General features: G+C 40.1%; 2 protein-coding genes across 2 annotated transcripts in view; both read left to right on the top strand.

Moving 5' to 3' along the window:
* fbxw2 (F-box and WD repeat domain containing 2) overlaps positions 1-6,503 on the top strand; it is a 9,489-nt gene extending 2,986 nt beyond the window's left edge. Inside the window, 8 exon segments of the mRNA XM_010777795.1 lie at positions 851-1,073; positions 1,570-1,764; positions 2,595-2,728; positions 4,164-4,251; positions 4,364-4,407; positions 4,409-4,501; positions 4,503-4,542; positions 6,256-6,503. Of these exon segments, the coding sequence (XP_010776097.1) occupies positions 851-1,073; positions 1,570-1,764; positions 2,595-2,728; positions 4,164-4,251; positions 4,364-4,407; positions 4,409-4,501; positions 4,503-4,542; positions 6,256-6,503 (1,065 nt within the window).
* A 1,487-nt stretch (positions 6,504-7,990) lies between these two features.
* Positions 7,991-14,997, top strand: part of LOC104951146 (talin-1-like) — a 39,807-nt gene continuing 32,800 nt past the window's right edge. The window contains exons 1-3 of the mRNA XM_010777783.1: positions 7,991-8,059; positions 8,481-8,648; positions 9,679-9,973. Of these exons, the coding sequence (XP_010776085.1) occupies positions 8,057-8,059; positions 8,481-8,648; positions 9,679-9,973 (466 nt within the window). The 5' untranslated portion in view covers positions 7,991-8,056. The remainder of the gene's footprint in view (positions 8,060-8,480; positions 8,649-9,678; positions 9,974-14,997) is intronic.

Genomic DNA, 14,997 nt, shown 5'->3' with positions numbered 1-14,997 from the left:
AAATGGATCAAAAAGAGAGAGAATCTTTGTTCCTGAAACTTTCAGAGTCTCTTTCCACAGAGGGGACACATGTTGATGTAGAAGAGACATGAAGAAGAGTGGACACATGTTGATGTAGAAGAGACATGAAGAAGAGGGGACACATGTTGATGTAGAAGAGACATGAAGAAGAGGGGACACGTGTTGATGTAGAAGAGACATGAAGAAGAGGGGACACATGTTGATGTAGGAGAGACATGAAGAAGAGGGGACACATGTTGATGTAGAAGAGACATGGAGAAGAGTGGACACATGTTGATGTAGAGGAGACATGAAGAAGAGGGGACACGTGTTGATGTAGAGGAGACATGAAGAAGAGTGGACACATGTTGATGTAGAAGAGACATGAAGAAGAGGGGACACATGTTGATGTAGAAGAGACATGAAGAAGAGGGGGACACATGTTGATGTAGAAGAGACATGAAGAAGAGTGGACACCGTGTTGATGTAGAAGAGACATGAAGAAGAGGGGACACGTGTTGATGTAGAAGAGACATGAAGAAGAGGGGACACGTGTTGATGTAGAAGAGACATGAAGAAGAGGGGACACGTGTTGATGTAGAAGAGACAGCAGAGAAGAGGGACGACATGTTGATGTAGAGGAGACATGAAGAAGAGGGGACACATGTTGATGTAGAAGAGACATGAAGAAGAGGGGACACGTGTTGATGTAGAAGAGACATGGAGAAGAGGGGACACGTGTTGATGTATAAGAGACATGAAGAAAAGGGGACATGTTGATGTATGGAAGACAGGAACAAGTGGATTTTGCATAATAGGTGAGCTTTAATGTATTGTTTGCTTCTTGCAGCTGATCAACTCGTGCACCGAGGTGTGGCAGGGTGTGTGCAGGAAGCTGGGCTGGAGGATCGATGAGTCCATTCAGGACGCCCCACACTGGAAGGGGGTGTACCTGAAGGCTAAGCTCCGCATGGTGCAGCTGCAGGACCAGGAGGCCTTCGAGACCTCCTCCCTCATCGGGCACAGCGCTCGAGTTTACGCCCTCTACTACAAGGACGGCCTCCTCTGCACAGGTACGCTGCTCTGACCTCTGGATACATTACCTGTGTATTAACTATGCCAGTTGTAAGAAGAATTTTTGATTCGGGTCACCAGGGTGAATCCTAATCGCCTATTTTTGCAGTGCAATCGCTGTTGCTAAAGTATGTGACCATGTACGAGAGAAAACACAATTATTATTCATTAAATAGCCTCACTTTGACATATTACAGCTTTTTCACACAGCAAATTTCATTTTCCTTTTGTCTCTGCTCTGCTTCAAGTTGAAAGGTGAACTAGTGAACAGTGGATTTGATCATGCACAAAACGCGGCATTTGTACGCCCCCTTGTGCGACCTTCAAATATAATTTTTTTTAATACACTTATCTAATTTTATTGTATTTATTTTTACTGGACAATATGACCAGACAGATTCAAATGTACACGTTTCATTTTGGTTCAAATGTGTTAAATACGGGCTAACAGAAACATTAGGTGCCACATCATCACAGCTGTGCTCTTGTTCTCAGGGTCTGACGACCTCTCTGCCAAACTATGGGATGTGCGCACCGGGCAGTGCATTTATGGAATCCAGACGCACACCTGCGCCACGGTGAAGTTCGATGAACAGAAGCTGGTGACCGGGTCCTTCGACAACACCATCGCCAGCTGGGAGTGGAGCACAGGGGCCAAAATCCAGCAGTTCAGGGGCCACACAGGAGCAGGTAGAACATACTGCTCAAATAATATCTGTTCTGGGCCTTTTCATGTGATCGTGTGATGAACTGTGTTTATACAGCATGTTTCAACAGTGGTGCAGGAATGAGTCATGAAAGTGGTTTTAGATAGAAGCCTGAGGTCTGTGGTTAACACCCTGAGGATGTTCACCTTTTGTTCTACGACATGTCTGAAGCTTCTTTGTGTCATAGAAAGGCGGTTGCTTACAAGTGACCAAATGAGACAACTTCAAAAATCAATAAGTATATCATAATGTGTGTTTGCCACAGATCTTGATCGAGGGATCCTTGCAATGCTAACTTTCGCCTACCAAAATATATCATTACTGCCTCAATTCATTCAGCATACACAGCTCTAGTGTATAACAGTGTAACCTCCACGGCCCCTGGTAGACCCCCACACACACATAACAACAAAGACTAGACTATAACACCCCCGTTGTGCAATATATGTATATACAAAGTAAATAACTGTGCAATATATATACTTCCACCTTTAAACACTGTCACCTGGCTGCTATCTCTAAACAGTTACTGGCACTGGATGTGTATTTTGTAAACAGTAAATTGGTAATTTCTACTTTTATCATTAATATGTCATGCATGCTTCTTAATTTATATTAAGCTATGTTTGGCGCTTTACTTGCTGTAACAATGTAAATGACGAATGAAGGTATTCTGATATGAAAAATGTCCACAAAGGATAATCCAAATCAGCCGAAAGCAGTGACATTTATGAATGTGTGACGTCACTTGTGTACTTGGAAGAACACTCATTTGATATTCTGACCTTTTGATAAACTCTTGTGCGTGCTCAGTGTTCAGCGTGGACTACAACGACGAGCTGGACGTGCTGGTGAGCGGCTCGGCTGACTTCACGGTGAAGGTGTGGGCTCTGTCTGCGGGGGCCTGCCTCAACACGCTCACCGGACACACCGAGTGGGTCACCAAGGTCAGGATCCAGACACATAGAAAATACATTTTTACATTGATAGGTTAGATGGAACAGTTCAAAGCTACTAGTGTTCAGCTTAGTCTCTACTAATTGACAAGCCATACATAGTTCATCTTCACTTGAAGGCGTCAAACCAAAACAGACCATGTAGCCAAAATGTAGGAGAGTGTTGTACAGACTAACAGGACGAAACTAAAATAAAAATAATAAAACAATACAAAGACAAAAAATAAATATATAATAAAGAGGAGGGGGGGGGGTTTCTTCTCGTAAAAGGGCAGGTCAGGATCCTCATCTCTTATGCTGGAGCCACACGAGAACGGTAACGCTAACGAACCGAAATCGTTATCAAAAAATTATTCCGTCCAAACGCAATGGGCACCAGAAACGTGTCCTTCCACACGAGACCGCTCGACCCGCTGGAGACGCTGTAGTACGTATGCCGGGCCTGTAAGTGGCGCTGTACTCCTGCCACAAAATACAACAAAAGCAGCGAAGAAGACTTCCGAGCATGGTTGCCATGGTTGCCCTTCTGTTTATTCTCCGCGGTGGATTTAGCAGCAGAGGTGGGGAGAGGCAGGGCTCTTGATCTCTGATCTCTCTCTCCGGTCCGATTAGACTTCACTCGCGTTTATGTCCGTATCGATCAGATCTAGCTAGTTCTAATGATATGACTGCCTGAGTGTCAAAGGACACCTAAACAATAAGCGACATTTTGACCGGAGAATTTTAGATTTCGGTTAACGGAAACTCTGCCGTGCGGGGGGGTCTGCTGGAGGCACCTGCTCGGTGCACTGTCCTGCGAGATACCGGGACCTGGCTGGAAACACTCGGAAAACTGTTGTTGTTGTTGTTGTTGGCGAAACACATCAGCAATGACGCGGGAGACACGGGGGTGAGAAGGAGAGGTGGGGAGAGGCGGGGCTATTGCGTCATCAGAAAATGATCGTATTGCTGTTTGGTCCCCAAGAGCGTTTCGTCCGCAGACCTACCCACCTGGGGAGCCGTTATCGTTATCTGCGTTCCACTGTCGGCCTCGTGTGGCCGGACCGTCTATCTGATGGAGAACTGTAGCGGATACGACCGTTACCATCCTCGTGTGGCTCCAGTTACTCTGACTGAAAGGTCACTCATTCAATGTCCTCCCCGCCCCCCCACCACACTTTCCTCTGTTACAACACCCCGAGTCATGTGATAGTTCCAGGGCTTCAAAGATTTAGAAAGAATAGTCATCAATCTTGATATCGGAATTGCTCAAATGTGCAATATTAGAGGGAATTAGCATTTGTGTACATTATTCACACCTTTACTGAAATAATCATGTTGTGATTTCTATTTTTAGGAAGATTTGTAACAAACAAATATGTTGTAATAAGGTCTGTACTATTTGCTGTCATGCAATTTAGAAACATGCCTCTTGTCCCCCCATCAGGTGAGATCTGCAGAAAAAGGAAGTGGGTCTGTGGTGCACAGCCCTGGGGATTACATCCTCCTGAGTGTTGATAAGTATGAAAATTAAGGTAAGGCTCCTTTCTTCTAGACCTTCCTTTTCCTTCACTTATCTCATTGTTTCATCATGTGAGCTGCTTTGCTGGTAAAGCGTGCGTCTGATGTGGTAACCCTGTCCCTCAGGTGTGGGCCTTTAGGCAAGAGAGATCAACTGTAAGTGTCTGAGACGCTCTCCGGGTGTCGGAGGACCGCAGCCAATCTCAGCCTGCCAGCCCCGCCTGCAGTCGACGAGGCGACATCGTCTGCAGCTCAGACATCGGTGGTCTATCAGTGGGACTTCGCCAGCTTCGAGATTCTCAGGTGTAGGATAGGGAAACATCTCGAGATCATTTAAAGGACAAGCACCTGCTCTGTACTTCTGTTAGATGGTCAAACTCTTAACAGCTCTTTAACCAACATTCATATTATTTATAAATGTTATGAACTGTGGAAGCTGTCACCAGCGGGAGGGTCCCTGCAGGTGAATACATAGATTGAGATTGAGGTATATTTTGTTTATTTTTACCCTTGTGTGTATCCTGTTTTTTACTATGACCCTGTTGCTGTTATAAACGCCTGAACTTCCCAAGGGCGAGTAAATAAGTTCCAGTCCATATCTGTTGTTGGGAAAATACTGAGAATATCACTCTTCCAATATCAGAGTAACATGATAACAAAGGTATTCCCACCTGTAGCTGTGAACATGGACAGGGATGTGTGTGATTACCCTAGAAAAAGCATACAAGGACTGTTTGAGGCATATGATAGCTATGTGATTAAACATGATGATTCAGGCCTCTAGTGGAGAGAGCACATAATGACCAGCATGATCATTTCTGACGTGGAGCTAATCTGAAGTACATTGAATACTGCTTTCTATTCTCCATCTATTGTGACTTTGTGATCCCTCTCTTTGGATATCAGGCATTGATAGACACTGTTGGAGATTTTGAGTAAAAGTGTCAGGATTTTGAGAAAAGGTCAGAATTTTGACATTTTGCGAAAAAAGAACGCATTTTGGCGAAAAGAGACAGAATTTTCGACATTTTGAGAAAAAAGACAGAATTTTTGACATTTTGAGAAAAAAGAATGCATTTTGCGAAAAAAGACAGAATTTTGACATTTGAGAAAAAAGACAGAATTTGACATTTTGAGAAAAATGCAGAATTGTTTGACATTTTGAGTAAAATACAGAATTTTGTTGTAAAAATATCAGGATTTTTAGATTTGAGAAATAAGACGAATTTTGAGAAAAAAATACATAATTTTGAGAAAAAATACATAATTTGAAAAATAACATAATTTTTTAAATTTTTAGAAAAATAATACAATAATTTTTAGTCAGAAAGTCCCGAATTTTTTTAGAAAAAAGTTTTTACAAAAATATTTGGAGAAAAAAAGAAAGACAGAAAAAAGAATTTTTACAGAAAGTAGAATTTTTAGAAAAAAGTTTTTAAAAAAAATATTTTGAGAAAAAAGTCAGGATTTTGAAGAGAATCTAAAAATTTTGAGAAAAAATACAGAATTTGTGAAAAAAAGTCAGAATTGTTAAGATTTTTAGAAAAATACATACATTTTGAGTCAGTCAGATTTTTAGAAATATAGTTTTAAAAGTTATTTGGAGAAATAAGACAGAATTTTTACAGAAAGTCAGAATTTTTAGAAAAAAGTTTAAAAAAATTTTATATTGGAGAAAAATAAGAAAGTGTAGAATTTTGAGAAAAAAAGTCAGGATTTGAGTTGAGAAAATCTGAATTTTTGAGAAAAAGTCAGTCAGCCTAATTTTGTAGATGACAGGATGTATGAATACCTAGAAGAACCGGTATCCCTGCCATCTTGGTGACTGTGTAACTCCCTCTCTTGGGATATCAGCCAATGTGAAAGGACACTGGTTCCAGGCAACTAAGTTGAATGCCTCTGTATGTGATGACTACTTCCATTCTGGAGAAGATCACAGATACATGGATCCTGAGATGAAGCTCAAGACGAGTCATAATTCTATCTAACAATGATCTTATTCTCGTGTCTTCAGCGGATGATAATAGACGCAGTGAGCGCGTCCCTTGTCAACCTCTCCCTGCTCAGTTTTCGTTTCGACGAGGTGTTTTCGCTCCTCCTTCGACAACCACTTCCTGTAACGTGGATGGAGCCTGAGGAGGAGGCCATCTCAGGGCATATCGCTGAGAAACCCGCTCCCCCGGCCTACAGGAAGTCCCAAACGGGGGTCAGCTTCCTGCCCGGCCGTCACCTCCTGGCTCAACGGCCTTGGACGGGGAGCCAATGACTCTGGAACTCGGTTTCGCCACCAGCATGCCGGACCATAGCATTCACTTTAGTTCTGTGGAAGGAGAACGGAATAGAAGCCCACTGAATCTACAGACTGCTAGGACCAGAGTGTGTGCTCTGAGCACGAACCTACAACATCATGGACCAAAGCATCTTTCGTTTTTATCTGTTTCTCCCTCTACACACAGACCTCACAATCGAAGGAAGGGGAGGAAACTGGATCTGATGGGCCTCCTTGTAGGTCTTCTAAACTTGGACGAATAATTTTAAAAAGAATAGATCGGCACACAAAACCTTAAATTCCAAAATAAACCACTCTTTAAATTTAATGTAAAAGATTTTAAGTGTAACTAATTTCTGTCAGATTTGTTAGCATTGTGTGGGGAGTATAATCTTGAGCGACTTAATCCATGGTTAGTCATTTACGGATTTTTTTTTACCAGGATGAAATCCACGTTCGATAACATCTTTTAAAGAGAGCAGGTTGCCTTAAACAGAGTTTACTGGTAAATAAAGGAGACCTCCACTTCCTTTTGCCGTCAGATTTGTGACCTAAGGTAAAATAACCCAATCCAGGTTTTTTCCTTCTTCCAGAGGAGCCCGAGGACGTTGTGTTCTGATTGGTGTGGTCGAGTGGTGTGGTACATTGTCGTGTTACCATGTGAAAATAATTGTGAAGGTCCACTGAATACTTTTCCTAACGGGACTGGTTTCAATGTAGGCTTGAGAAATGTGACCGTGCCTTTTTCAGTTCCCTTGGAATGTTACAAAAGTAGGATNCGTGTCATCTTCGTGTTATCATCGGTGCCATCGGGCATTCACCCTCACTCCGTGAGAGCATCTTGTTATCATCGGTGCCATCGGGCATTCGCCCCGATCAGAGTGAGGGTGAATGCCCGATGGCACCGATGATAACACGAAGATGACACGGCTTGACAAGATGCCCTCAAGAGTGCCTTACGAAGTTGCCGCTCACGAAGTTGCTGCCGGAGCCTGAGAAACTCCACCGGCGGTCATACGATGGCTTAAGATGCCCTCACGAATATCCCGATATTGTTACGATCAGAGCCGAATTTGAACATTTCCTTAATCGTGTGTCCATCGGGTGTCAATTTCGGGACAGTGTGACGCGGGCTTAATGGAAAGCACTGCATTCAATGAGTAATTTAGTTATTTAGGCTATAACATTTAAAAGAGCCATCGAAGACAACTTCCAAACCTATAATTATTTCTCCTGGTAATGTGGGAAACCTTTTCAGATCTGTGAGAACCCTTTTTTTCCAGCTTCCGTCAAATGTTAACTTTGATATTGAAAGATGATATAACATCCATACTTTCATTCATTTAAAACGGCTTTTACAGCACAACTTGAGCAATGTTCTCAGGTTAAACCCAAAAGAAGGAGAGGGGTAAAATAAGAACATACATCTCTGGTTGTTTTATAAAAGTGTATCCCGTGTTGCTGCTCTGTTTCATGTGTATATTTGACAGTTTCTAGGTAGAGGATCTTTCAGGGGTGCCACGAGGAGGGTCACCTCTTATTGTCAAACGATGGTAACAAATGTGTCCTAAAGACAAGTGTTTCATTCTCAAAGGCCAATCAAGACAATCTCGTTGTCAACAAAGTAGAGAAATCCTCTCCAACAAAATTCTATCTGTCAATCATATTTCAATCCAGCTTTAGACTTGGATTATCTTTAATTCTTAAAATGAAATGTAGCTGATACTGAATGAATAAAAAAACACCAATGTTAAAACCTTTCACTGGGGGCAGCAATAAATGAATAAGCCTCATCACGTTTGATTATATTAACCATTACAACCTAGAATTGTTGTTTTAATTCCCTGCAATATCAGTAGATCTTTTTCAACTAATATTGTGAATGACTTAATTTATAATCTATGTTAATCCATCACTATCATCCGTCCCTGTGACGTTCAGTGATGCTAACCGCGGTGTGTTTGCTGTCTGCAGGACATGCTGATGCAGTTGGCTAAAGCTGTGGCTAGCGCAGCAGCCGCTCTGGTGCTGAAGGCGAAGAACGTGGCTCAGAAGACGGAGGACTCGGCCCAGCAGAACCGGGTCATCGCTGCCGCCACGCAGTGCGCCCTGTCCACCTCTCAGCTGGTGGCCTGCACCAGGGTCAGTGGACCTCACATGTTTATTTCGATTTGCTTATTAGGATCCATGTTAGTGCTAGCATGGCTCTTCTTCCTGGGGTCCACATATATACAGTCAAACATAAACATAACATCTCTTATTATGTATTTAACAAGAAGAAAAAATGATCCTTTCAGCTATCTTTAAACCAAACACAAAGTCAAACAATTTCTCAACATTTATGAACACATTTCTAGTAATACATGGCAAACATACAGTAAGTCCTTGTCTGAGATAACCTTAAAATGTGTGTTATCTATCCTGCTGTCTCCGACATATTTAACTCCAATTTGAAAAAATAAATACGATTTTCCGCCACGGAAGATTTTGAGTTTCTCTATTCTCTATATAACACAACTTATAGATCATAGTGTACTTACAGTATACACTGATATAGTTCAATTATGATTTCAGAACATTTTAAAAGTATGAAGTATTAAAGATTTTTATTTTATTTTATATATATAAATATATATTTTGTATATACTTTTATTTATTTTACTAACTTACCAATTTACTTACTTACTCATTTACTCACTTACCTACTTACTTACTTACCTCCTTACTTACTTACCTCCTTACTTACTTACCTCCTTACTTACTCACTTACCTACTTACTGTACTTACCACCTGTCTTACCTCCTTACTTACTTACTTACCTCCTTACTTACTTACTTACCTACTTACTTACTCACCTACATAATGACTTACCTACTTACTTACTTACCTCCTTACTTACTTACTTACTTGCTCACCTACATCATTATTTATTTATTTACTTACCTACTTACTTACTCACTCAATCACTTACTTACTTACTAACCTACTAACTTGCTTACTCACCTACATACATAATTACCTACATACTTCCATACTTACTTACTTACTTACTTATAAATTAATTCCTTCATTTATTTATTTACATATTAATTCCTTCATGTATTTATTCGCCCTTTGTCCTCACCCTTTCTCCTCCTCTCCTCACTCCTACACCGTGTCTCCTCTCTTCCAGGTGGTGGCACCGACCATCAGCTCCCCGGTGTGCCAGGAACAGCTGATCGAGGCGGGGAAGCTGGTGGCCAAGTCGGTGGAGGGCTGCGTGGAGGCATCGCAGGGGGCCACTCAGGACGAGGGGCTCCTGAAACAGGTGGGCTTTGCTGCCACAGGCGTCAATCAGGCCCTCAACGAGCTGCTGCAGCACATCAAGCAGTACGCCAGCGGAGGACATCCTATTGGACGCCACGGAGAAGCCACCGACCGCATCCTGGACGTCACTGAGAACATCTTCGGCTCCATGGGAGACGCTGGTAGGTGCAGGGAGCTCAAATCAGGAAATACAGCTGGTTATCAAAATGTTAAGATAAGAAAATATGTATTTATCCACATAGGGAAATTAGGTGGCAGAGCAGCAATACAATACAACACAATACAAAGGGGCTTTATTGGCATGACCACATTTTAAACATAGTATTGCCAAAGCATTCCGCACAAGGCGTTATAACAGAACAAAAAGAAAAGAAACACTAAACATTTCCTTCTGTCCTGGTGAACAACAAGACATTTTTTTTTTGTGGACCTACATATTGGTTAAACTCTTCTACCAATGGAACCGTTTTCGAGACCTGGTTCGACGACTGACGCGGCCGTAACCAAGAAACGAACCTCCCTTCCGAAACCGCACCAAACCCGCCCGTCGTTACCAAAACTCCAACCGACGAAAAACGACCGGACGAACCAAAACCGACCGTTAACGAACCCCTTTCCCTTTTGTGTTTCGCCGTAATGTTATTCGGCTTTTAAATTTTTTTTTGTTCACAAAGAGATTATAAAATTGACAATTGTTTTTTTTTTTTTTTTGTATTAAATTTCAACATTATCCACCAAATTTTTTTATTTCCACCCACCGTGATTTTTACCCGTTCCCGGATTATAGTAATTATGCGCCCCTTTACTTTCGAAGTTGCAAGTTTCCCGTTTTCAGTCCCCCCTTCTCCAGATTTTTTGTACAAAAGGTTATTTTTTTTGACCTCCTTTTTTTTTTTGTTCTTTTAAATTTCATTTTTTTTTTTTTTTTTTTTTTTTTTCAAAAAAATTTTTGTTTCTAACAAGGAATTAATTAACATTTTCCTTGTCCCGTTTAAAATTGTTTTATAAAGAAATAAAGAACACATTTTTATTGGATAAAAACTTATGTTTTTTTACATGCTTTTTTTATGTCCCCCTTCGGTAGCCATAAAATCCTTTAAACTATTCTCTCTAAAAAATTAAAAAATTTTTTTTTTTTTACCTTTTTTAACCTAAAAACACTTCCCACCCTAAGTTTAGGTCAAGGTAGTGATTTAACTTTTCCCGCCAATGTTTACAAAAATTTTTTTTTTGGACAAGTAAGAATCCCCGACTCCCTTGGACAATTTTTCCGTAGAAAAGGAGGTCAGTTTTAGGTTATTTTTTTTAGACACAATATAACGTTTTTTTTGACCTGCCATTTTTTAACCCAGTGAAGTTCCAAAAAACCCCGAAACTGAGAAAAAAGAGGAAAGAACAAAGAATGGAGCTCGGAACCAACTTGGCCCCGCAAAAGAAACCTAAACTCGCAAGACACGCCCGTCCCGCAAAACCACCCCTAAACCGGTAATGCGTTCCCTGGAAGTTCCCCCGACGGAGAGCTTTCGGAAGAACCGACGACCGAAGCAGGTGAACAGCCCCAAGCCGACCGAACGTGGGACCCCTTTCTTTTTGTTTTGTGTAAAGGGTAATTGTGTAATACAATTTTTTTTTTAATTTTTTGTTGATTTTTAAGGTTTTTTTCTTGGTAATACACCCCTGTTACAGGGGCACCATTTTTGGCACATTTGGCTAAGGAACCGAAGACGATTTTCTACAAGTTGAGGGAAGCAACAAATTTTTTACGGAAAATAAAATGAAATGATAATAATTTAATTAAAAAAAAAGTTATTTTAATAGAAAAAATAAAATTTTGAACATTTTACAAAATTGAAATGAAATAAAATAAGTATAAGACAAAAAAATGGGATCAATAAATAAAACAAGTAAACTTACCTTTTTTTCAGGAATTACAGTTCGCATACAAGAAACCTAACATTTGTTTTTTTAATTTTGTCAAGTTATTTTTTTTTTTTTTTTTTTTTTTTTCCTGTTTCTGAGTAAGTTTTTTTAATTTCTTTTCCAAACAAAGTACCACACCCTTGCCGTTTTCTGCCCTACCCTTTTTCTCTTTTTTCCGTCTTGGGAAAGCCGTTCGGAGGTTGGTAGGAAACCCCGCCAACCGTAGTTTTTTCGGGGTTTCCGGTTTCCCCGGAACCCGCCCCCGCCCCTGTTTTTTTTTCCCCCTTTCTTTCCCGAACGGCCAACCCCCTACAAAGAAAAAGGGGTCCAAGCCCAGAGAAGGGGAGTGCCGCCCCAAGGGGGGTAGAACCTAACCGGCAAACCCCTTTGAGGTTAGAACCTACAGCCCCTGGTCTAGCCCTCCGACCCCGGACCTGTTCCTAATGCCCGGACTGCCCCTGGTTAAGAAAGGGGGTGGATTCCAATGTCCCTTCTTCCCCCCTTTTTTTTCTCCCCTTTCTCCCTTTCTCCCACTTTTCCTCCCCCCATCCTTTTCCCAAAGGGGGTTTCCCAAAGGTCCCGAAAAAAATAAACAAAGTAAAGCAAAAAATGTATTTTTTTCGATGTCCAACATTCAATAACCAGCTAAACTTTTAAGAATGTCCCAGTTGGTCCGAGGAGGTTTTTTTTTGTCTCGTTTTGTGTTATATTTTTGTCCTAATTTTTTTTTTCTTGTCCCCTTGGGTTTTAAACACGTTTTTTCATTTTAATATTTAAAAAAATTGTTTAACCCCTTTAATTCCGCCTTTCATCACAAAAACCAGGTTTTCTTTCCTTTAATAAGGAGTTAGTTAGTCCGTTTTTAACCCCCTGTACAATCACCCAAAAACCCGACTATCTTTTTATATATAGCAATAATAATAAAAACCCTTAAGGAAACTAATAACCTCCGATAATTCCCATTGCCCCACCCCCAAAACTAAAACATAACATATAATTAATAACAATACGAAGTATTCCCACCAAAAAAGGAAAAGGGGAAACCGGTAATGTCCCTTTTACACCCAATTTATTAGGAAATTTTTTGAAAATGGGGTCCTTTAACCCCCCCCCTGAGAATGGGGGCGTTTTCAATTAGTTTGAGGTGGGGGTAGTGGTGACTACCTAAAAAAATAGGTGTTATTTTTAAGGAGAGAGGAAAATTTTAGTTAGGAAGAAAAAACACCAATTTTATAAAATAACTTTCCCACGTTTTTAAGTTTTTTCCCTCCCAGTTTTGGGAAATTATTATAACAAAAACCCGTTAATAAACCCCTATAATGCGGGGTAACCCAAAAATGTTTTTTTTTTTAATTTAAGAAGTATAAAACCCTAAAAAGAGAGTTAATTATTAGAGTTAAGGAGAATGTCACCCCAACCCAGGTTTTTTGGAGTTTCCCCCGGACCGCCCCCGGGTTTTAATGGCCGGGGCAACCCCTTGAAGGGGTTAAAAAGGGTACGAAACCTCCGGGGGTGTTTCTCGACCCCTTTCCCCTTTTTATAAACAATTACAAAATAATAATGGCCCAAAATGTATACACCGGTTATAACTGTCCTTTTTTCCGTGCCCCACGGGGGTACAAGGGTGGGACGTAGGAGGTTTATACACGAAAAAAAGAGTTTTTTATAAACCCCCCGGGAAAAAGAGGGTCTTAAACGAAAAAAGAGTTAAATTTGAAAAAGATTGAAAAGTTTTAAATTGAAAAAAAAGGTTTTAACAGTGAAATATATAAAAAAATTTTAAAAAGAGGTCTTAAAAACCGAAAGGAAAAAACAATTTAGTAAAAAACACTGTACGAGTGACTTCTCTGAAACGTTAATAAAACGGGATCTGTATCGAAAAGTCCTGTATCAATTAATACTTCAAATAAAAATGAGCATAGGGTATTATTACAGGTTACCGTCTGTTATTACATTATATTATGTAATAAAATATATATAATTATAAGTATATCATAACAGAATTAGATCCAGAATTTCAAATGTTGGACCCGGGAGACTCCACGTTTGGTATTACGATTACACCGGGCTCTTACTTTTAACTCAAAACTGTGGGGACGAGATTAATGTAGATTTTAATAGTAACCCGATATAAAAAAGTCAAACGTAAAATAAGAATGTATATATATATCTCTCTCGAGGCTTTACCTGTTTTTTGGAGAAATTGCGAAGTCACCAGAGTATTGTTCGAAAGTTTTGATTTGATTCACACTCCAATCTGGGCTGTATGACTCGTCCAGCGAATGTACCAAAATTTTTTTAACGAAGACACAAAAGAACTTCTTATTGGAGTCAAGAGAAGAGTAAGACGTTATTGGAAAGAATCTGCTATATCTTTTAGTTTCGCTAGTGTGTTGCCAAACCAACTAGACTTCGTTTACCACGCCTCATTTCATTTAGCTGTTCGTGGAAACGTTTCCTCTGTAAAGTATGTTAAAAAATAACTTTATAAGTAACTTGAATTTAAAGGTAAAAACATATACGTCTGTGAGATGGGTTATTGTAAAATAATACATGGCAATGTAATGATTGTAGAAAGGAATATAAGATTAATACACTCACTTGCCAATGTAACAGGATAGGGGACCAAAGTTAGAAAGAATAAGAAGAAATTAGTGGACGTAAAGTCATAATGTCCCTTAGTTATTTCCACATTAAGTATAGGAATGAATAATGTAAACAATATTAAATTCGTTAATCGAGTGTTGTCCGGAACCAATACCAGTAATATAGGTGTCAATTCCCCGCCACCAAAGGTGCCGTAACGTCAAACGAAAAAGGTCGGGTTGATATATGTCAATTTTAGCTGGCCTGAAAGAAAGACGTCTTACACTCGCAGGAATTATTGCCAGTTATTTCAGGAACGACGTGTAATTAGGGAAATGTACAAAGGTAGAAATTCGAAACAAACAAATCAATCAATCAAAAGCATTGCTGCATTACATTGTCAATTGCAAACATCCGACAAAGAGTCCTTCACCTCCCTATGACTGAACCAACACCTTTATCAATTGATGTTAAGAAAAATGGGGGACCGATATGCCAGTAATAATAGTGCCGATTCTTGGTAGTCCTAACGAACTAAACCTGAACAAGCAATATTAGTATATATATACAAAAAATTATATAAATAGGGAAACACAAATGAAAAATTGAAGATACACAAAGGACACAGAAGATCACCGATATACAAAACACAATACCGACCAACACGGTGTACATAACA

This window comes from Notothenia coriiceps, unplaced genomic scaffold (genome assembly GCF_000735185.1).
Source record: "Notothenia coriiceps isolate Sejong01 unplaced genomic scaffold, NC01 NC01_scaffold00000339, whole genome shotgun sequence".
Lineage (NCBI taxonomy): Eukaryota > Metazoa > Chordata > Actinopteri > Perciformes > Nototheniidae > Notothenia > Notothenia coriiceps.
Note: the sequence above shows the minus strand (reverse complement) of the source record. Positions and strands in the feature narration are given on the sequence as shown.